The following is a 23,444-nucleotide window of genomic DNA, read 5'->3' as shown; positions in this document are numbered from 1 at the left end:
TGAACAATGAACTAACAAATACTAACTCCAGTCTCTTGGGGAAGAGCTTTCTAATCTTTCTTCAAAGCTTTTGGGTCCGGTCTGTTTGTTGAGTTCTCTTTGCAGGTTTCCATTTCCACCTACATTCTTTCCATCAGTACTTCTCTGAAACCTGGATAAAATGAAGCCACTTTCTCTTCCATTTATTTTCTTTTGTGATGAGTCTGCTAGCCATTTCAGAAAGGCCTTCAGTCTTTCCACATTAAAGTCAAAATGGAGACGTAGGGGTAAAATCTTTGTCGCCAAGGGTAAGGAAGCACCTGCTAAGAATTTGCACACAAAATGACTAAGGCCTTTATTAAGAAAGCATTTTGAATCTTTTGAAAGTGCCAGTATTGTTGACTTGACATAATTTGAATTTTTAAAAACCTGGGAAGCAGGCCTTGGCACCCCCCCTTTCAAACTCTTCACAGCCAAGAGTCAGCCGCCTAGACGTCTCTAGGCCCTCGTGATTAGTCCACACCTCCCTCTCCACACAGGCATACTTCCTCCATTTGAGAACATTCCCCTTTGGCTTCTTGTCAGCTGTGCCTGAACCAAGAGTTCTGAGACAGTAAGAGTGCCCCCTCCACTCCCAGCCAGCCAAGTTCTTCAACGCTCTGATTTCCTCATCTGAGAAAGAGGGATAAAGCTGCCTGGCTGAGAGACTGTTGTGATTCAGTGAACAATGAATATACACAGCATCAGTATGATGTCTCTGGTAGATTGTAAGGCCTGGTCTGACTAGGAAAGCCCAAGCCCATCTGGAACTTGCAATCCTCCCTTCTCAGCCTTCCTAGTACTGGGATTAATAGATGTGTACCACCATGCCCCTCCTTTGCATGCTACCCATGTAACAAGCATTTAAATGAATAACTCATGTATCATATATAGAAATAAGACTGGTAGATTGTCATTATCTGAAATTAGAATGATGAATGCACTTAGAATACTCTTAGAATGTAGTTTCATAACTTTTTTTGAAGTTTTTAAGACCTTTCAAAATTATACTGGAAAAAAATCTTTAAGAAATCAAATATACATCCTGACCACTATAATAAAAATATACCATGTAATTGAAAATTGCTAAAGAACATCTTATATGCTTTTACCATGGAAAGTTCATGGCATAATGCATGTTGGTTTATCTATCCTACATTGCATAATTAGATCAATGTACACTGAATCATAAGTAGATCTAATTTTTTGTTGATTAGAGAAAAATCATTGTATTAAGTACTTCAGGTTTTTCCACAGGAATGAGCTGGGTTTTGTTTTTTGTTCAAATCTATTTTTCAAGAAACATTTCTAGGGCTCGGGGTGCTGCTCAGTGGTAGGACACATACTTAGTGGTTAGGCAGCCCTGGCTTCAAAACCCGGCACCAAAAGGATTGTTTTAAGGAAAGAATAAAGGAAGGACAGGAGAGAGGAAGGACAGGAGGGAGGGAGGAAGGGAGGACAAGAAACATTTCCAAGTTTTTGTATGGAACTTCTATATCCACCTTTGCATAGTATAAACTGGTCTAGCACAAAAACTTTCTCTAGCGTAGTGTTTGTATACATGAGTATGCAGATATGTGTGCTGTATACATGCACAAATATTAAATGCTTCACAAGAAAATGATGAAATGTCTTTATGTTTGCAAAAGCTTTCACAAGTATTTTTGAAAGATTATTTATGACTGAGGTTCTAGGGACCAAAACCAGGGCCTCCGTAGGTAGGAAGCGCTCCACCATTGAGTGATTTCCCTGACCTTATTTTGATTTTTTTACATTCACAGAACCTCACCACTGTAGCAGGAGCAGCATTAGTTATCCTGGTTTCACAGGTGAGGTTTGGGAAAGTATATGTCTTTCCCAAGATTATGGAGATGGTAAATCACAGAGACAGAATTCAGACCCAGGCCTTCGGTTCCCAAGTCTCAGACTGCCTCACACGCATCTTACTGGCTCTTCTGTCTACCCCAGGATCCTACAGTGCTGCTGGAAAAGAATGAATGGAACAACAAAATGTAGAAGTCTGAAGGCCCAAATCCTTTTTTGGCATTTTCAAGAGTAATGGCAAACACTGACGTATCATGCTCAAAGTCTAACAAGTTGCAGGGAGGATTAGGAGAATCTGAGTTGCTTCTGAATTTGTAGGTGTCGTCTTTAAAACAAGAAATCAGTTCAACACATTCCACATCCTCACTTTCTTAAACATGGTTATTATTAAATCCTCAATCTTCAATTTGTATTTTCTCTCCTGAGTCACAGATTTATAGTTTAAGCATACTTCATCCTGTGTATACCCTTTACTAAAAAATAATTCAGTACATGCATGCTATACTTTTAATTCCTACACTATAAGTATTTAGAAATAATGTAGTGTCTATCTAATATGGTGGTTTAAAAGGAACAAAGAGACTCAGTGTGAAAAAGGATAGAGAAGAGGAAAGAAAAAGAAGGAAAGAAGAAGAGAATGGGAGAAAAGGAGGGAGAGAGGGAAGGGAAAAAAGAAAGGAGAGAGGGAGGGAAGGAAAGAAAGAAAAGAAAGAAAAAGAAAGAGCGAGAGAGAGAGAGAGAGAGAGAGAGAGAGAGAGGGAAGGAGGAAGGAAAGGAAAGATAGGATAGGATTAGTCTGGACATATATCCATATAGCAAACCTATTTCTATTCTTTAGGACTTATTGAACAAAATCTCAGGAGCCAAAATTAGAGCAGTCCTCCTCTAATGCAAACTATATTTAAGGAACAAAAAGAATGCATAATTGCTCCTACACCAGAGAATTAATCTCTAAAAATAACAATTGCCATATTCTAATTCCGTATATTGCATATATAAGCAACCACAGTTACGTGCTTCAAAACTAAAATGCCCTTGCTCTTGCTAATGATAAAAGACAAATTTTCCAAAAAGTGAAATTCTTGAAGAAACTATAGATCAAACTTCTAAATATTTTTGAAGAATCTGCATTACTATGTAATATTTTAGATGTGTATATATGTTAATGAGTGTATATACTAAAATAAAATATAAGCATGTATATATGTGTATTTTATTTTGGGGACATAGGAAAACAAGCACAAAATGATGTTTATGTTTTGATTATAACCATGTTTTGATTATAACCATGTATCTGGACAAAAACTTAAAATGAAAATAGTAAAGTTGAAAGACACTTTCCTAAAAAAAAAAAAAAGAAAGAAAGACACTTTCCTTTTTTTGAATTACTTCACAGTGTATTATTGGAAACACAAATAAGGACTGGAGATGTAGCTCAGTAGTAGAACACTTCGATAGCATGTTCATGGTCCTAGATTCTATTGCTAGCAACACACACACACACACACACACACACACACACACACACACACACACACACACACACACACACACACACACACACACACACACACACACACACACACGGAACAAAAATCTGAAAGCTCCCTTCGGCACTGTGTAAAATCCTGTAGAAAAACAGTGGGTTGCTCTCTGACCTAATTAAAATGGGTGCTGAAAATACTGAGGTCTGAGCAGAGTTTCCTAAACACGGTCTTTGATTTTGTACCCACAGACAAAGTTCAAAATAACGAGCAAGACTCATTGCAGGCCAAGAACTATCACTGATGTCATCTTAAAACAATACAGATATACTTAAATTCACGTATCTGTTAGGTCATCATGGTTTCAAACACCATATCTTTAAATCATTTGGATCCCAAATGGAAACTAAAATTGCGTGAGAAGGGAAAATAACACACAGGAGGAGATTCATCATTTTTGTAAGTCTTTATTTTTTACTTGCTCTTCCCATAGGAATGCACGGAAAGGCATAACAGTTTATATTGTACAAAGCATTTGAAGAAAGTACCTCAACTTGCCGATTATTTCAAAATGAGATTACAAACAAACAACAACAACAAAAAGAAAAGAAAACAAATCTGGTTTCTCAGTAAGGGCGAGAGAACTGGATACAGTCTGTTATTCTCTTTTTAACATAAGGTCGGGGACACTTCATTTTACAAATAGGGTTGCCATGAACATAACATCGCACAAGCTTGCAGACGATCAGCATAAAATATGGGGTACAGGTTTTTTTTTTAATCAGAAGAATCATGCTTTCATGAAAGAAAATTATAGTCGTTTATACAATTGAATCGATTTCAGTATTACAAAAACTAAGTCGCATCTATTCATATTTATTTCATTAAGAAGGAAAACAAAAACAACAACAACCAAAAAAAAAAAAAAAAAGGAATGTTAAGAAAAGCCAAACACCAGGCCGTGTCACCCGCGCCCTTCCACTCATCGAGGGCGGGCCTGGGACATTGTAAAATAGTGGCTGATTGGAACAGTGCTATTTTAATCAACAAACAATAGTTTGCCAACAAATAAATACATGATACACACAACACAAAGAAAGGAATTTAGAACATTAAAAAAAAAAACAGTGACATGATTGTCTAAAATTAAGATGTTATGACAAGGATTTGGCAAATGTTTTATTAGTGGTATGGTGACGAGCAGGCTACTTCATCGATTAATCTCTTGGAGCCTGACCTTCCGTAGTGTCCACCTTCTCTTCTCCCTCGTTTGAAACAATGTAGTGAAGAAGGCCAAAGTCAAGGAGGTAGGGGAGGGGGGTACGAGTACTCGTGGTATCAGTTTCTATCATCACTGACTGTGCATTTCATCCAACTACCTCCATTTTCAAAAGGTTAAGTTACATAAAATTTTAACAAAGGAAAAAAAAACATTAAAACTGCAATTTAAAGCAACTGTTCCCAATCAGGTCAGGTGACCTTATACAAAGAAGGACTCCTTGCCTACCCGTAGGGTCATCCCTACAGCCCCTCTCAGCCCCCCAACACCCAAGCATGGAGTGAACTTCCGCCCAGTGGTTTGTTTTTATTGAATCCTTTTAGTCAAATTGATCCTGCAGAAGTTAGCAGCTGCCTTTGCTGTGCAAAACGAGAATATCGAGAATAAATAGTTTTCCTTTCTTTTCTTTCTCCTTTCTCTTTCTTTCTTTCTTTCTTTTTCTTTTCTTTTTCGTTCATCATTCAGTTTAAGGTCATCAGACTTTTTAATGAATGACCCTCGGGTTTCTAAGGCATTCTGCTCAGCAGTCTGGTTAGGAGCCCACGTGAACGAGCCATGCTACCGCTGGACTTGGTCCCGCTCTGGTTGAACCCTGACAGCGTCATACGTGGCTAATGGACTGGATGGCACTGGCTTCCGCCCCAGCCCTCGCCATGCTGTGCCACATGCTGGAGGAACTGTGGGATGTGGAATGAAGAGAATCCTTGTCAGACAATGACAGCATCATAGCATACGCCTGCGGTGGAAAGGAAAGACGCCGTGAGTGCCATTGGAAAAAGAGCAATTTTCATTTGAAAAATACTGTTGAAGAATGTCGCAATGAGCTAGGACTCTGAATAGGAGCTTATGGCCTGGCTGAGTTTAATAAAGGGTATATATTTGGTTTGGTATATATATGTACATGGTATATGTATGGTATATATATGTATATATACATATATATATACATATATATACCATATATACATATGTGTGTGTGTATCTTTCTTACTGTTGTTAGAGTAACATGCAGTTGCTGCTGACTTTCAGTTCCTGGGGGTTTCAAAAGTGACACATCCTACAAAATGAGACAAAAAATAATAATCATCTGATCGAAGCATCGATAGCACTTCTGTTGGGAAAAAGTCACCTTCCTGTCTGACCATAAGTAAATGTACATAGGCTCAGCTCACCAGCAATGCTTCTGCATGCTTATGAGTGAACATACACACATTCACAGAATATAGACCTGTCCTGACAGAGCTCTGACTCCTGTACTTTGTCTCTGAGCATTGGAAGTAAAAATCACCTCCCCAAAGTCACCAAATTATGCGGAACCGAAGCTGATTTCTGCCCAACTTTTCTCGCCTTCTCCATGCTTGAAACACCCGCTGCTGACACCCAGAGACCTCGAGCATTGAGTTGTAGCAAATTAGTCACGCCAAAACCAAACAAAGTACAGACCCAGCAATGTCCTATGCGAAGTGTGGTCTGCCCGGCCCCCCTCTTTCGCAGTAGAAGGTGCTCTTCCTTGCTTATTACCATGTCAAGCTCTAAATCACTGTTCCATGGATCCTCCTTCTACAGCCAAGGAAAATATTCAAATGAAATGTTTGGTCCTGACTTGCGAGTGAACTTTTCACTGCTGATTTGCTGTCGTGGGGCTCATCCATTGCTAAACTTGCTTGTCAAAATGCTGTTGAAGTGGAATCATTGCATTCCTGCCAAAGACATTCCACTGTCTGTAAACAAAGGCAGAATGCCTCTGTTGTTGGGCAGAATTTCATCTCTGGGAGTCGTGCTGAGGCATGTGGCCGGGTCTGTGGTTTCTGTTGTCGTCCTGGCATTGGGGCAGAAGCTCTGCCCCCACAGGCTCGTTTGGATTTGCTGGGTCATTGCTCTGCATGTATACATTTGACTTTTATGTACGCAATTGGTCTTCTGGACCTGAACACGATCACCTAGCTACTTCACGAATGATAGTGCTTTAGCATGTGCTCTGTGTTTGGGCCCAAGAATCCACGTCACAGCAGAACATAGGAGTCCTGATCCTTTGTAGTGTTGAAAATGAGGATTACATGAGGATTGAACTTCCATTATCCTTTCTGCTTATGTACCCACTTTTACAGATCAAAAGCCAAAGGCATTACAAAATGATCTTAGCAAAACTCATCCCAATATATGTAAAAATGAATAGAGGTATAAAGAAAATTCTTTAGCCCATTTTTACAGATCAAAAGCCAAAGGCATTATAAAATGATCTTAGCAAAACTCATCCCAATATATGTCAAAATACATAGAGGTATAAAGAAAATTCTTTAGCCTAAAGTGAGTCCTGGTCTCTAACCTTCTTGTCTTTTTCTTGTTGTAGTTTCTAATCAAAAACGCCTCAGTGTGACTCCACCAACAGTGTCTATTATGATATTAATTTTTGTAGCACAGGGCTTTTTAAAGATAAAACTCCATGCAGAACAAAGCCTCTGTTGTACTCATCAATGATTTGGATTCAATTGTTCTAAAAATCAGAGAGTAAATATATAAATGCTGTGAGTGAAGTATCTGAACCTTCAAATTCTAGAAAATGGCAAGTATAGAATACTTGCCTGAACTCTGAGAGTTTAGATCCAGAGTTCAAGCCCCAGGACAGGAAAAATAAAAAAGCTTAATTAAAAGGCAGATTCTGGGGCCAGGTGCTGATGGCTCACACCTATAATCCTAGCTACTCAAGAGGTTGAGACCTGAGGATTACAGTTCAAAGCCATCCCAGGTAAAAGCATTTGTGAGAATCTTATCTCCAATTAAACACCAAAAGAGCCAGAAGTAAAGCTGTGATTCAAGTGGTACAGTGCTAATGTTGAGCAAAGAAAGCTCAGGGACAGCATCCAGGCTCTGAGTTCAAGCCCCAAGACCAGCACAAAAACAAAGCCAAAGCCAAACAACAACAACAACAAAAGCAGATTGTGCACAAAGATCAGAGCCCAGTATATAACTGACAGAAAACCACTGAATAGGTGGAGTCTCACAATAATGCCAATTTGCATAAAACCTCCACATTTACAAACAAATGTGGAAGTAACAAGAAAAATAAGAACTAGGATTATAAAATACATCTATTTTTTTCTTGATGCTTACTGTAAACCCGGCTTGGCAGGGATACCATGTCAAAAAACCCTACTGAGCTGTGTTTCACACCTCTTCTCTCTGGATTCTCGGGCCCTTTTGCTTTGTATCAGATCTGACAGTGTCTGAAGCTTCTAGGTATTATGTGCTACAATGAAAAGTACTAAATAACTAAAACAACTTTAAGAGAGAAAACACTGATCTCTGATCAGCTAAGAAAGAGAAATGGAAAGTCAAGGATTTTTTTTTAAATGGCCACATTTTATGGATGTCTGTTTGCTTTAAAAAAAAAAAAGAAAAGGTCATTATTCCGGTGAGTCGTAGGAATGAAAGAGATAGCTCTCAACTGCTTCTCTAGCAATGAGGAAATGGCCATCCACAGCCTGTAAGAAATGTCCCCAAATCACCTGAGCTACGTTCCATACTTCCAAGACTCATGGCCTTTTCACAACTAATATTAAGTACCATGCATAATATCTTGTAATCTCTATTATGTTGAAAGTTATTTAAAGAGTTATATTATTCTCCGCCTTGGTTGACACACTGTTTGCTCTGAAGATCAACCCAGAACAACGGACAAATATGAAATACTTTCTAAATGTACAACTTACTATGCTTGCATTGATATGTCAGGCCACCTCCAAAATAGCCTAAGTGGATCAAACAATTTGGCCAATGTGTTTAAGATATAATCATAAGGGGTTTCTTCTCTTTTTAGTCGACCTGAATTTGGTGGAATGGAGACACCAGAAAGAAAGTGCTGACTTGGTTTATTTTGAGGCTCTTTGGATTGGAATATGTGAATCCTAAAATAGATTCACTTTTAATTGTTGTATTGTGTGTGGAATGCTGCAGACCTCAATGAATTTGGGTTTCATCCATTCATTCCATAAAGTGAATTTTATTTTCAGATTTGCCAACAAGTTGGTGCAGATCTTATGAACTCATTTCATTTCTGATCTTTACTCCTACATTCTATAATAGGATGAATTACTAATGAACAACACATAAACATTCTCTATAGCAGCTAGGTGCTGGTGGCTCACCCCTGTGATCCTAGCTACTCAGGAGGCTAAAATCTGAGGATCACAGTTCAAAGCCAGCTCAGGCAAGAAAGTCTGTGAGACTCCTATCTCCATTTAACCACCAGAAAACCAGAAATGGTGCTATAACTCAAAGTGGAGTCCTAGCCTTGAGTGAAAGAGCTCAGGAATAGCACACAGGCCCAGCCCCACAACCAATATCGGCAAAAAAAAAAAAAAAATCAATATAGCATAGGAAAAAATAGAATTCACTTTTCAAAAATCTTAACACATAGTTGGGTAGATGAAAATAAGCCACATAAAATGCCATTAGAAAATTCTGGAATAACACATAAATCTTTGAAAACAAACCTTGTGGACGATACAGAGGAAATGTAAGAAAAACGTAAGATGAAGGAGAGATTAGTACAGGATAGGGCATGTCACAGAAGTGACACTGTGTGCCAAATGCAGCTGAATCTATTGCTATATTGGTTATCTCTTTGAATCAGAATAATGACAAGAACACTGTGGGCAAAGCAGCTAAATTTGCTTGGATTCTAGAATATTCTAGATTACTCTAGAATATTCTGGAATATCTTCTTTTGTTCATCCAAGCAATGTACACTTTCATGCACAATGTCATCATGATGCTATACTGCAGCAAAACATGTACCTGTGATTTAGACTTTCTGTGTAACGGCTGTTTAAGTTCCTCTGGTACATGGGAAGTACTAAAAGAAGACAGCTCGGCTTCAGTATATTGATTATCTTCCATTTTCCTCATTTTGAGGCTATCTGTGAAGTGCCTTATATGATCTAGAGCAGAAAGTCCAGATTTATATTCTTCCTCTTTATACCTAAAATGAACCAATGGAAAAGCACAGATTTTTTTTTCTTTTCTGGTTTGTAACCTAATCAAATCACTTTCATATGAATCTAAACAGCTGACAAACTTCACACTGTCTGTGCTGTGTCAAAGCAACATGCACCACTTGTTAGATTTTTAAAATATTCACAAATATCACATACTATAATCTGTTGCTCTTCATATTTTAATAACTAAAGTATGAATTTGCGATAAAGTCTCTGACATCTTAAGTCAGAAATGTGTGGAAACAAATTCATACACTTCAAGTTTCCCTTTACAGTAAACCTAGCTGTGGAAAAAATCAGCCCACATTTTCCTCAGAAAAAAACAAAATAGACCCACAGTTTGGTCAATTTTTTTCCCATTTAAAAATGCTCATCTCTATCAGTTGCTCTATGGGGCTGATGGGCACACCACATTATTGAGGGAATTAGATCATGTGCCAATCTCTACTTTTCTTTGGATATCGTTAAGTAAGAGACTAAAATGAAGGGACAGCATCCTTGCGCAATTTTCACTTATCCTTCCTGCCTGAGCATAGATCAGAGTCCCACAAACACTGAAGTCTTTATGTTTGCCGTATTTATGCTTGGCCTCCATATTTTCCTAGAGGAAAAACTGATGGACCCTGTGTGCTGACTCGAATTTTAATTCCTCACGGGCTGAAATACTGTCCTGCTGGAAATGCCAAGCGGGAGAAAGGAACAAAGCATAAGCAGCTCTGCCCCAGCTGCATGTGGAAAGTCACCCAAGGCCCTCACCTGGCTGGGGATGTCTTGCAGCTCATCTCCAGCGCACTGGCCTCCTCGTAATCATCCTCAGGGATTCCTTCATGTAAGTCTCCCATCACTGCCTCCTTGCTGGCTTTCCCAGTGATATCGTTATCTTCATCCTCCTCATCTAATAGCACCTCATCGTCCACTTCTTCATCGTCCAGTATATCTGAGTTCTGACTGGTCACCAATGCTTTTTCATCCTTAAAGTGACTGCCATTCATCCTTTTAATGAGAGAAAGTTTCAATCAGTGATTGGATTGGTTGTTGCTGTTTCTTTAAATAGGCATTTTTTTTAGTACTCTGAACCTCTCCTAAACAGTAGTTTCAATTTCTAATCCTTACAGAGGAAATTTTTTTAATATAATTTATGCTTTATGGCAACGTTGGGAAAATAATAGGATTTCATAAATGAGCAAAGAAAAACAAAATAATTAGATGATTATTCAAATTATAAGTGGAGGCTCTGGCAGAAATAGAAAAACAATCTATCTCTGATTTCTTATCATGTCTGATAAATGATTTTTGTACTATATAATTTAAACAGTGCATAATAGTTTTCTACATAATGTACCCAGTTATTATTTAAGTATCCCCATTTGAAAGAATTTATTTCTAGAAAATTCTTAGACCTGAGTAACACTGGCAACAGCATCAACACACACACACACACACACACACACACACAATATCTTAATTGCTATTTCCTGTTTCTAGGTGATATTTGTGGTGAGCTTGCTTATTTGTACACTGTTCTCCATTCTGGCGGAACTGAGGTTTAAACTCAGGGCTGTACAATGGCAGTAATACTGTTACTCCAATCCCTTTTGCTTTTGAGTTATTTTTTCAGACAGAACCTTATACTTTTGCCTGGGATGGCCTATGATCACGATCTTCCTACCTATTCCTTCCACATAGCTGGGACCATAGGCATCTGCTACCATACTTGGTTAATTTGTTATTCTTGTTAACTTCTTTCTTGACTTCAAACCATAACCTGAGTAGCTGGAATTACAGGAACAGACCACCATACAAGCTGTGTGTGTTGGCTTTTGATTTTTTAAGGATCCTTGTTTTTTTTTCTGATCACAGATTGTTACTATATGTATCTATAATATCCAATGTTGTTTTGAAAAAAAAGTTTGTTGTTTTTCCAGGAAACACCAATGTAGAAAATGTACTCAGTGTAATTGCACAAATACATATTGTAGTTTACTCAGCAAACTACAATATAAGCTATACCTAATAACATAAGGGAAGAAAGTCATTTGCAATTTTTTGTTTATGTTTAGAAAGATCATAATATACAATTCAAAAGTAATAAGAGATTAATTACACTAGAATCACAATTTAATACATTCAAGAACATTTATAATACTAAGAGAAGCCATGTAGGCTTTTAAATGATTAACAAAATAAGCACAATTTGAATTTAAATTTTGCTTAAAAGTTGAAATTAAATTGGTAATTATAAATGCTTTGAACTAGAGAATATCTACTGGAAGTCTCCTACTTTTAAAGATATAAAACTAAACATCAGACACTGGTGGATGGACCTATAATTCTGACTACTCAGAAGTCTGAGACCTGGAAGATCAGTATCAAAGCTATCCCGAGCAGAAAAATATTACAGACTCCATTGCCAATTAACCAACAAAAAGCTAAGCTTGAGGTGTGACTCAAATGGTAAAGCACTGGCCATAAGCAAGCAAAATGAAAGAGGAGATTCTGAGATCAAATCCTAGTATGAAAGAGAGGAGGAGGAGGAGAATAAGGAGAAGAAAGGAAAGGAAGGGAAAGGAAGGGAAGGGAAAGGAAAGGAAAGGAGAAACAAAGAAGAAAAAAGAAAGGGGACAGACTGAAGAAGAAAATGTTGTGGCATTCATTATCTTCCCATTTACCTTGCTCTACTTTATCTACATATTTATTCAGAAACCTTGTTGTAACTATCATGTATGAATTTCATATGTAATTACTTTTTAGCTTATGAGAGATTGAACAACAGTAACATAACCCATCATTTTCCACATAAAAATGAGTATAACTTCAGTATTTTGATTTTCCAACATAAAAATAACACATAAGACAATCTTGGAAATGAAATATATATATATGTATGCATGTATGCATGTATGTGTGTATATATATATGTATATATATATATATATATAGTAAAATAATCTGTGACCAGAAAATGTCAAATCATTATTAGTCAGCATTACATATAAATAATCTCTTAACCTCTTTCATTGAAGAATGATGAAAAGTATTTTTCACAGACATAGATTGTTAGTTTTTAGATACACTGCCAACTGTCTAGCTTGAATAGATGAAATTGTTATTTAAGAAATGAAAGAGTAAGTAAAAGAACAAAAGAGTTCATGGATATAAACCAAATGGAAAAGCCAATATAATTAAGAAAGCCTATTTGTTAATTATACTTCTAAACATGGCAATTTATCAGGTATAAATTATTCACAAAAGTAGCTTGATAGGAGTTGAGAGGAAAAGTCAGATGACTCAACTTCTCAGTCCTCTGTGTAGACATGCTGAAACCAGATGTTGGAGTCTCCAGACTCCAGAATCTCCACTGATGAGCTAGAAAATCTGAACAAGCATCTCAGGACCCAAATGGTATCTTTTGTTAATACCTTCTCATTTGCATTGTGTAAACCTTATTATATCAAAATACAGTGTGGATATAATGAGTATCTTACGTGCTCTTACTACTTCATACTACTGATTGTCTGCCATCATCTTTGACATCTCCATTTCTTCACTGAAAAATATAGTCACTTTCCCTCCAAGATTATGGTGAGAATTAAATTAACTAATATTTGTAAAGTAGTGTACACATAGAGTCTGTTCTGATACAACAATGTGCCATTTAACATGCAATAAATAAATATTAGCCACTGGTATCAGGAATAACAAGAGTATGACAGATAGATAGATAGATAGATGATAGATAGATAGATCTGCATTATATATATATATGTGGGTGTGTATATATGTATGTGTACATATTATATGTATATGTATATATATATATATTTATCAATCAAAGAGCACCCTCCTTTAAGAAATCCAAAGGCAGCTATACCTGTCCTCGGCATTTCTGGGGGACTGGCTGCCGTGGTTGCTATTCCCGATGAAATTTCGGATTTCTGTGAAGTAGGCATCTTCTTTGTCATCCAGAATCGCCCCTGTACTCTCCAGTTCAGAGTGAGGCGATGATGTTGCCGTACCTATGTGGTAGAGAAAGCCTTTTGTGACAAAGATTATTGCTTCTTGGGAAACATGTTTGCAAGCTCATTCCTCATAAATTTGATCAGTATTCTTGTTGTGGTTGTTGTTAAGAAAGCAAATCCCTTTGTCTATTAGTACCAGTAACTGTAGGAATCAATATCTCCCCAATTCACCATGATACGCATGCTGGTGAAGTTCCTTGGGGGATACTCTGACACATTAGGATCATGAATTACAGTTTCCCAAGAAGGTCGTGTCTGTCACTAGCTCTCCCTTACCCCAACTGTGAGTTGGGAACATTTTTCTTGCTATAATGAGGAGACAGGGGAGACATGATCAGACTTCTTGTGTAGACTCTTCTGAAAGACACTGGTCTCGGTGCTGATTTCAGCCAGTGCATGTTTCTTGCCCCTGTGTGGAAGCGTGTTACCGAATACAAGTGGAAAATGCACTGAGATTTCTGCATCCTGACCTAGTGGCTGAGCCACTGGAAGACTGAGGACACACGCCTGCACAGAAGCTGGTCCAGCATCATCGAGGATGGGAGGGGCCTGTGTCCTATGCGGTGGCCTTCAGCTTTCTCACCCACCAACTGAGCACAGCCACACCTCCCCACAGGACTGCTTTATGCCTTACAGAAATCAGCACAATTTCATAAACTTTAGATGTGCTTAAACTTAACACTGACATTAGCATCCTGCTCTTACACACAGGCATCAATATTTTAATAGTTCATCAGAATTGTCCATATGACAGAAACAAGAGGTTTTGTATGGCTGACGTAGCCATACAATTGAGAGATGCTATAATCTGGTTAATGGGTAAATATTCAACTTTGCCAAGTTAACTTGTATTTTCAGTGCTGGGTGAGTTACATCCTCAATCCCTGATAATTTAAGTTTTTAACTTTCCCTTTTCCTGAAATAGTGTGGATTCGAAAACTGCACTAATTGCAGCTTTGTATAATAGATTAAGATTTTTGGATCTACAGTCTCATTTTTTAAATCATAGTCATTAGACTGTAGAAGTAAACAGTATACCATTCTAAACTGTCACAGTTTGAAATTACTTTATACTACAGGAAAAATTAGTAATAAAATAATTTCTTAAGAAAAGATTTTAGTCTGTATAACTCTATTTTTTTCTGATCTTAAAATCTCATTTCCTAGCCAGGACGCCAGTGGCTCACACCTGTATCCTAGCTACTCAGGAGGCTGAGATCTGAGGATTGTGGTTTGAAGACACAGGAAAGTCGGTGAGACACTTATCTCCAATTAACCACCAGAAAACTGGAAGTGGTAGATTGCTCATAATTCTTAATCTCTTCCCATCTCCTAATTCATTTCCTTGACTCTTTATTAATAAATTGGGACTTCTCAGGTTGGCACAACATTTATATGCCAGCACTGAAAACAATGGATATCGGCTCATTAACTAAATCTTAGAAGCCAAGATCTATAATCCCTTCTGCTAATATAGGTGTTGTTAGGTTAGAGTGAAGAAAAACTTAGTTATGTTGCCAGTTTGTTTCAGTTTTATTTTTATGGCAGACTGAATGACAAAACAGAACAGCACCATCATGTGCTGTGAGTACACTGATCACACTGGCAATTTTTAATGCCTACTCTTAAAAGAAACAAAGAAGTTAACCTGGAGAGACTTACGAACTGAGCTGTAGGCCTTCTGCCAAAGCAGCTGTGGTTTCCAGATTAATATTCAGAGTATGGTATTCTGGGGCTACAACTCTCTGCATTTATGCCAAGCTTAGGCACACATTCTGTGCCAAGAGGTGGATAGATTGCTCTATGCAATTTAGGAAATCTTGATTCATGTGTCTCCGGTGAGTTTGGGTCAGGATACCCTTTGCCTGAGATGGCCCATTGAGATGAACTCAGCAGGAGGAAAGCACAATGTAAATAAGGCCAGAGTTTACATTAATCAGTGATCACGTGATTCTAAAATCTCAGGGGAAACTTGCTCTGAACTTTCACAGTAATATCTGATCTGGGTGTCAAAATGGAATGAAGGTAGAAAGGTCATGATCAGATTTCAAAACACACACAAGAAAATAAAGCCATCTTTTCCTTGTGGCACAACCAAGTACTCACCAGACATGTTCCCATTCTCGTGTTTCTTTAGGTGTCTGTCTAAGTTGGTTTGTTGACCAAAACACCTATCACACAAGTGACACTTAAACGGCTTCTCCTTGTTGTGGATGTTTCTAACATGGCGCTGGAGGTTAGAAGATATGCTAAATGATCGGTCACAGTACTTGCATCTGAAAAATAAACACAGAGAAAAACATGTGCAAGCAATTCAGAAGATATTTTTCTAGACTAGTAAACAAGATATCAAAAATTACCACCCATAAAATATTTTAGAAAATGGCCCAGGCAGCCTGAGGTGGTGAAACATGCCTCTAGCCCCCGCACTGGGAAAACTGAACCAGAGGGTAAAGTTCAAGACCAGCCTGAGCTACATAATGAGGTCCAGGCCAATCTCTCCTATATAGTGATACCTGGTCTCAAAAAATAGAATAAAATAAATAAAATGAAATAAAATGTTTTAAAGGCACAGGGAGGAATACTGTTCATGTTCACATAGTGAAGATGTGAACTCCAACAGACCCTGATTGCTTTAAATGCTTTTCATAACTCCATGGAAAACATCATCACAATAAATTGGTGACTTGATTGTGCCAAATTTTATTAGGATAATCATGTTCAGTATTTTAAAGGAACTTCACCAAAATAAAAACATGAAGAAATAGTAGTGTTATTTTGTCTTTTGCTTAGTAACAATTGAATCATTTCTAAAACACCAATTCATTCATTCCTCATTGTACAGACAACTTTTAAATTCGGAATTGGACTCTAATAGTTTCTCTGTCAATGTTCCTTCTCTGCTACTAATCCTAAAGAGATTCTATTATCCCAAACAGCAGTAAACATTCCAAACTTTAAAAATCAAGACAATGTGAATAGTGTGGTCTTACATCAATTTTTATTTTTATAACCTGTGGTGACTGATTGTAAGATTTCCATTGATCTTTAAATAGTTACAAAAGCAAGTAATAATGCCAATAAAAACTAGTAATAATGATAATGTACCTCTTGGTTGAACACTAAAGTCTTTATTAACCTCCTCTCTTTCCCTACTTCTCCTAATTTTCCATTTCTTTTTGTGTATCTTTTAATCAGCATATGCTAATTATATAAAATAATGGATTTTTAGCAGTTTGGGACCAATTCAGTTTTCTAGGAAATCACCTTACTAGGAGATTATTGACTATTTCTGCTTTTTATAGACTAGAACAAAGTGTCACAAATTATTTTCAAGTTTTCCTTTACTTGAAAAATGGAAGGGAATACTGTCAGACCTCTCCTTACATAGCGGCTTTCCAGTTCCGGAGGAAGAAAGAAAGATGCTGAAAGTTTTGGGACTGTTGTTTCCTGGCATTTGAAGGTAAAGAAATCATCTGCCCTGTTTAAAGTGATGTTCTATGTGCATCTTGCTTGAAAGGGGAAAAAATGGTTTTTCTCTAAATGATTTTTAAGTGAATACTTCTGACTTAGTGGCCAGAAAATTCTCAAGGCATTCTTCCATGTGTGAAGGGTTCTTGTCCCACTTCTGAAAGCAGACTCGAGTTCAAGTGCTCTCCGTGAGAAATCACCCCAATCCACTTAAAGCACTTGGGCTTCTGCAGCTCAAGTCTAGTCAGCTCAATGGGAACAGCAAGCAAGTCTGTTGAATTAGTAACTTTGGCATAATATCAACAAACCAACTTAAGGACTTCCCATGGGGAAAACCATCCTGGTATCATGAGGTTCTATGGATTTTCTGGCTAATAATAATAATAATATCTGTCCCTCATTGGTGTAATATTCTGGATTTCTCTGCAATAAGCACGTCTCTGCAGCCCTGAAGTGAAAAGCATCCTGCATTAACCATGTGCTATACCTCACAGGAAACAGAAAACACTGATCCAGAAAATGCACTCTCACCCAACACTTTAGAAAACCTTTTACTCATAATATTTTCTATACAAACATGAAGGAGAAAGACCTCATTTTTGACATGCTTCTAACTTTCTGCTGTGTGCAAACCAACTCACAAGTCAAGTAAACAAAACCTTCTCACATCTAAATACAACTGGCCAGTAAGAGGGGTTGGGCACGACTTCAGTGGTTGAGTTTCTGCCTAACCAGCATGAGGCTCTGAGTTCAAACCCAAGTACTACCCCTCTATCCTCAGATTTGCTTTTAATTGGCCAATACGGTTGTTGAAACCAATGTTCAATAACCATTTCTATTTCCTTGAGCCAACATCTGGCTAGAAGAGTATATGCTTTAAAACATTCAAAAAATAAAACATTAAACACACTAACACACACACATACATTCCTCTTTACTCCCATGACAAGAAGGTGGTTAAAAAGCATCTCAAATCAGGCCTAATTTCAAATATTCTTAAAATCATAGTAGTACATCATTAAGTCTCCCTAGTAAGTGGATGAGATATACATCAGAGGATGAGATAGACTCTGGGGTGAGGGCTCTAGACCTGCAATTTAATTCTGCATCTATTGGTAACTCTTGACAAAAAGGTAATTAATATCTATAGATCTGAATATTTCTTCCATTTATAAAATAGAAGGGCTGGGCACCAGTGGCTCACACCTGTAATCCTACTCAGGAGGCTGAGATCTGAGGATCTCAGTTCAAAGCCAGTCAGGGCAGGAAAGTCCATGAGACTTTGATCCTCAATAAAAGCAGAAAACCAGAAGTGGCTCAAGTGGTAGAGCATTAGCCTTGAGCTGAAGAGCTGAGGGACAGCACCCAGGCCCAGAGTTCAAGCCCCACAATGGACAAAATAAAAAAAAAATTTAATTCAAAATAAATAAAATAGAAGGGTTGCACCACATCATTGTTTAAGCTATGCCAAAATCCTAGTTTATGTATTTTAATGCCAATATAATAACATTTATGAGTTAGAATGAAACCATTATATTCAGGAACAAAGAACAAAGAACACAATCATGACATCATTGTCGCAGCCTAAGACCCTAAGCCTTAACAAAATAGGAGTTAGTGAAGTGTAGGTCCCTGTGAGCAGAGTTCTTGCAAAACTGTTCTCTGAAGGGAACCTCCCATTTTCTCTGTTTATGGGAGATCTGATACACCAAGTATGTTCCATCAGAAAAAACAGGAGTGTGACTTAGAACCTGTCATTTATTAAAATAGGTAAGAACTCAATTAATTCAAGAAAATACTGATTTCTCTAAGTTTAAGCCCCCCCATAATTTTCTCCTAAATACTCCATCTTTCTTCAAATGAGCCTTTGTCTGCCCATTTTCTCATTCTTGAACATTAAAGTCTTTGAAACTAGATAAGTTAACTCACTCCTATAAAATTCACAAGAACTTTAAAGGACAATGATATTATATTATTTGAGATCAATACTATTTATTCATTTTTGGAAAAAATTTCAAATATGATGCCTAATATTATATTCAAAGCATTGCACATTAAATTATTATGTAGGTTATAGCTTGAAATCAAAAGACATCATGCTGGTTACCTTCATGCTATTTGAAGTAACAATATTAAAATTAGTTGTATCAAGTGGTTAATTTTTATGTTTAATAGAACAAACTGAGTTACTTTAGAAAATTGTGGGTAGAATTAGCCTTTTCCTATAATACCCTCTATTTTACCTGTTCTATCTCTAATTCTGTAGTTCTTTCTCTTGTGAAGTATGGACACTTCAACTCAGACCCTGAGCACTGTCCCTGAGCACCAGACTAGCACTCTATCACTTACGCCACAGCTCTGCTTGGAGCTTTTTGCTGATTAACTGGAGGTAAGAGTCTCATGTACTCTTCTGTCTGGAATAGCTTTGAACTGCGATCCTCATATCTCCTTCCTGAATAGCTAGGATTATAGGAGTGAGCCTCTACTGCCAAATTTTAAGGTTGTTTGTTTGTTTGTTTTTAATGTAGTCTTGAACCTATAGACATAGACTTAGGGAAGTTACCGAAACAAAATACATATGGATTAGAAACTCCTGACCAAGATTCAAGGTTTGGAAAGAGGAAATCCACACAGTTATGATTTATGTCAATTACAGTAGCACTGATCACTAAGAAGCAATAGAATACCTTCAAATAAGTTTTAATATCTAACCCCTCTTAAATGCTTATCTGAAAGTTTTTTTTAAAGAATTCTCATTTGAAGGCATCAGAACTCTTCACATTTTGATACTGACACCGTTGGTTCTTCCTGGACTGAAAATTGAGTAGACATCCATTCACACGTGCACACACCCCAAAAAATGACCTCCTTCAACGTTATGAGCACGTCAACTTTAATTTTCAAGATATGTAGAAAAATCATTGTCAAACCTGTAAGGTTGTTCTCCCGTGTGGGTTCTCAAGTGCCGTGTTAGGTTCGCAGACCTTGGGAAAATCTTGCCACAGTATCTGTCATAAGAAGATGTTTATAAGAGAAAGTCAGCACAGTTGGCTCGATTTCACTCCAGCCGCAGAGCAACCAGATGCTTATTCCCGACTTAATTAATCTTGCATGGAACTCACATGCCTCTGGTATTTAAAATGTGCAACAAAGCCATTCTACGGATATAAATAACTCTACAAATCAAGGCTGCATTATGAGATCGGGCTGGGTTTGTTCATGCATAAGTAAGCAGCTGATGAAAATCGACTTGTTTTGATGACCCCCACACGCCTCTTTTATTAAGTCCATATCTTTACATTCACAAAACTGAACCAGACAAGAGGATAAAAAGAAAACATGACAAGAGTTTGTGATTCTGGGGTGATGTAAACATATTTCAAGTGTTTCGATTCAGTGTAGACATTAGACACCGTGACAGCTCCCTGTGTATTGAGTGGTATCAGATCAGACAAGACCCCGAGATTCATCCATCAAGATACATTCCCATAAAAGCTTTTCTGGTAAGAAAGTGACACATTTTTCCAAAGAGCAGATAAATTGATATGCCTGTGCCAGGTAGCACAAATTCCTGCAGACAATTGAGGAATCATAAGCACAATTTATTTCAAAAAGAAAACACACAACCCAAACCCAAAGCGTGGAACATGCTTTGTTCTTCTACGGATTAATAAGAAATTTATTAACTAGCGTTCCTCACTTATGAATCTTAGCCACGGTTCATGAATGGCCTTGTTTTTCAAAGGCATGTGCATTAATAATAGGATGCTCAATTAATAAATGTATGCTGGAGGACAGTAGTATTTTACCTTTGCCTGGAAATAATTAACTGTGAAAGAAAATTTACAAATACTAACCCGAGACAAGGCAAGTAATGTTTGGATAATTTCCCATCTCATTTATACACAACCAAACGGTCTGTGTGAAAATTCTCATTTAATAATAATTCTTATAAAAACCAGCATTTTTGTATCGCCACTGGAAAAAACAGAAGTACTTTGGAGTGTCTGCAATCGATCATGATCGCTATTAATCATTCAATCAAGAATAATTTCCCAAACACACACCCGGGCTTCCTGTCACCAAGGGGAGATGTGGGGGAAAGTTAGCCATAGTTAGTTTCACAGTTACCTGCAGGTGTAGCGCTCCTTCCCCTTCCGCAGAAGGTTCTCAGGTAAGGTATTTGGAGGCGCTCTGAAGCTGAACATAGAGGGCACGGATTGCAGCAGCTCGCTAGCCTCCGGCTTCAGCGCACTGAAGCTCTCTAGCTTTTCTGCCATGTTTTCTATCGCGGACATCTGAAAAGCAGCAGAGAGCAAAGCACCATGAAGTCTGACACCTTTTCTGCCACGATCATCTCTGGCAAAGCAAGACCATTATTAACAGGAAAACCATCCAGTCCCTCTAAATGTAATCGCTTGGGAAGGAGACTAGAAGGTTTCAATATGAAACAATGAGGAAATTGATTTGGGGAAATAAATGCTGGGCGATCTTTTGTCCACAAGACCATCTCAAAGGCCACTTTATAATAACCTGGGATACAGTCAGTGAGACAGATAATAACGCCATATCCTTTTTTTTTTTTTAAATTAAGAGACAGTATTTTGTTATGGATATCAACAGTAAACTAGAAATGTTAGGGAAAGATGTGACATGCCTTGCCTTAGGTAATAAAAAAATATATATGAGAACCCCAGTCTCCCATGAGGAGGACAAGCAAGAGTAGAAAGTGCTCCAACGTTCTATCTTTGGCTAACTGTGTAGAATCCAGGGAAAAAAATTCAGTGTGGAAAAGGTATACTGCCTCAGACTAGGATAACAATATCTGGATACACTAAATGTTAAGTGGGATCATACATAAAGAATTTTGATGAAATGTTACTTTTTTCTAGACAAAAAAGTGACTTGAAATGACAGCTTATTATATTTTAAAATAATTTAGGGCTGGGGATGTGGCTCAAGTGGTAGAGTCCCAACCTAGCAAGCATAAGGCCATGATTTCAAACCCCAATACCCCAAAAAGAAATGAAAATAATTTCATATGACAGAACTCCATAAGTATGTTTTGAGACAAGAGGAACAATTCACATAATTGTACTCCTTGAGAAATATTCTTAAAGAAAAAACTGTCTTACCTAATTCTATTTGAGAAGCTAATTTATTTTTGCTTATAAACTTAGTGGGTTTTTTTCCACCTACACACATAGTTAGAATTAGAAGGTGACATTTACTTTTAAGCCTCGTTTTATACTAAAGTATACAGTTAAAGGGATTCCTCCCTTTCCATCAGTACCCTCCTCAAAAACATACTCAAGAACCCAGTACTCAGATTTTATTTAGAAGCTGTTTACTACCATCTTGAATAGACAAAGCAAATTCTCAATTCATCTTGTTAAATCAATTCACTCATTGCTATACTAAAGCACCTATTAAAAAGGTTTTATGTGCATGTTATAGACATCTCAAAGAACTAGGGTAGTTAAAAAACTAGGGTAGATTATTCTTTTCCTGATCAGACATCAAGAAAGAAATAGAGATCAAATTTACAAACTTCAGTTCCAAATAAAAGGGAATATTTCCATCTCAAAAGGAAAAGTGGACACACAGCTAGACAGAATATCCTAACTTCTTCAATAAAAGCCAAGTCTTAACAGAATGACATGAGCATTCTCTGCCTCTCACAATGGGAAGAGTGGAGGCCGGAGTCTGCAAATGACCATTCGTGTTCTAGTTAACTCTTTTTCTCTTCTCTTTATCCTCGAACCTGCCCTCTCGTTTCATGCCTGGACTCCTAATGCTGGCTACAAATTGCAACGTACAGGGTAACATTGCCAATTTGCCAAATATCTTTCATCAAACACAGTGCGGGGGGGGGGGGGGGTGGAATTCTCAGAGGAAAGTCAAGATACATTTACTTGTCAGCCAACAAATGTAAACGCATTGGGAGGCAGTGAGGGCTAGAAGCTCAAGGGTTTGATTCATAATCACTCAGCTGCTAAAACATTCTCCACAGATGCAAGTGGACAGCACATTTGTCACTATGAAGGATTTTGACACATACTGATCACAGGGCAAAGATATAGAATGATGATGCCGCTGAAACATTGGGGGAAATTCTGTCGCTCTAGAATAGATCTATCCCTTCTGGTGAGAGCATTAGCATTTTCATATCACTTTGGATTTTATTTATTAAGAATCAATCCAGAAATATTGTATATTACTATTTTATTTGCATTTATCCCTTGGAATTGTTCCTTAAAGAGACTCATTTTGTTATCCTATTCACCATAAAGTAAATTATCTGAGTAATAAATGACCTCCAGTCTTCAAGCTGACTAGCAGTAACAAGCAA

At 37.5% G+C, this 23,444-nt stretch overlaps 1 protein-coding gene across 9 annotated transcripts in view; it reads right to left on the bottom strand.

Moving 5' to 3' along the window:
- Positions 1–3,777: 3,777 nt before the first annotated feature.
- Positions 3,778–23,444, bottom strand: part of Mecom (MDS1 and EVI1 complex locus) — a 578,049-nt gene continuing 558,382 nt past the window's right edge. For 8 of the 9 annotated variants that reach the window (XM_042678839.1, XM_042678841.1, XM_042678846.1 and 5 more), the window contains 7 exons: positions 21,224–21,390; positions 20,023–20,100; positions 15,728–15,897; positions 13,474–13,618; positions 10,359–10,595; positions 9,403–9,586; positions 3,778–5,341 (listed from right to left, as the gene is read on the bottom strand). In XM_042678839.1, the coding sequence (XP_042534773.1) occupies positions 5,207–5,341; positions 9,403–9,586; positions 10,359–10,595; positions 13,474–13,618; positions 15,728–15,897; positions 20,023–20,100; positions 21,224–21,390 (1,116 nt within the window). In that variant the 3' untranslated portion in view covers positions 3,778–5,206. The remainder of the gene's footprint in view (positions 5,342–9,402; positions 9,587–10,358; positions 10,596–13,473; positions 13,619–15,727; positions 15,898–20,022; positions 20,101–21,223; positions 21,391–23,444) is intronic. The other variant, XM_042678843.1, reaches the window with a different exon arrangement.

Source organism: Dipodomys spectabilis, unplaced genomic scaffold (genome assembly GCF_019054845.1).
Source record: "Dipodomys spectabilis isolate Male_0828 unplaced genomic scaffold, ASM1905484v1 ptg000050l, whole genome shotgun sequence".
Lineage (NCBI taxonomy): Eukaryota > Metazoa > Chordata > Mammalia > Rodentia > Heteromyidae > Dipodomys > Dipodomys spectabilis.
Note: the sequence above shows the minus strand (reverse complement) of the source record. Positions and strands in the feature narration are given on the sequence as shown.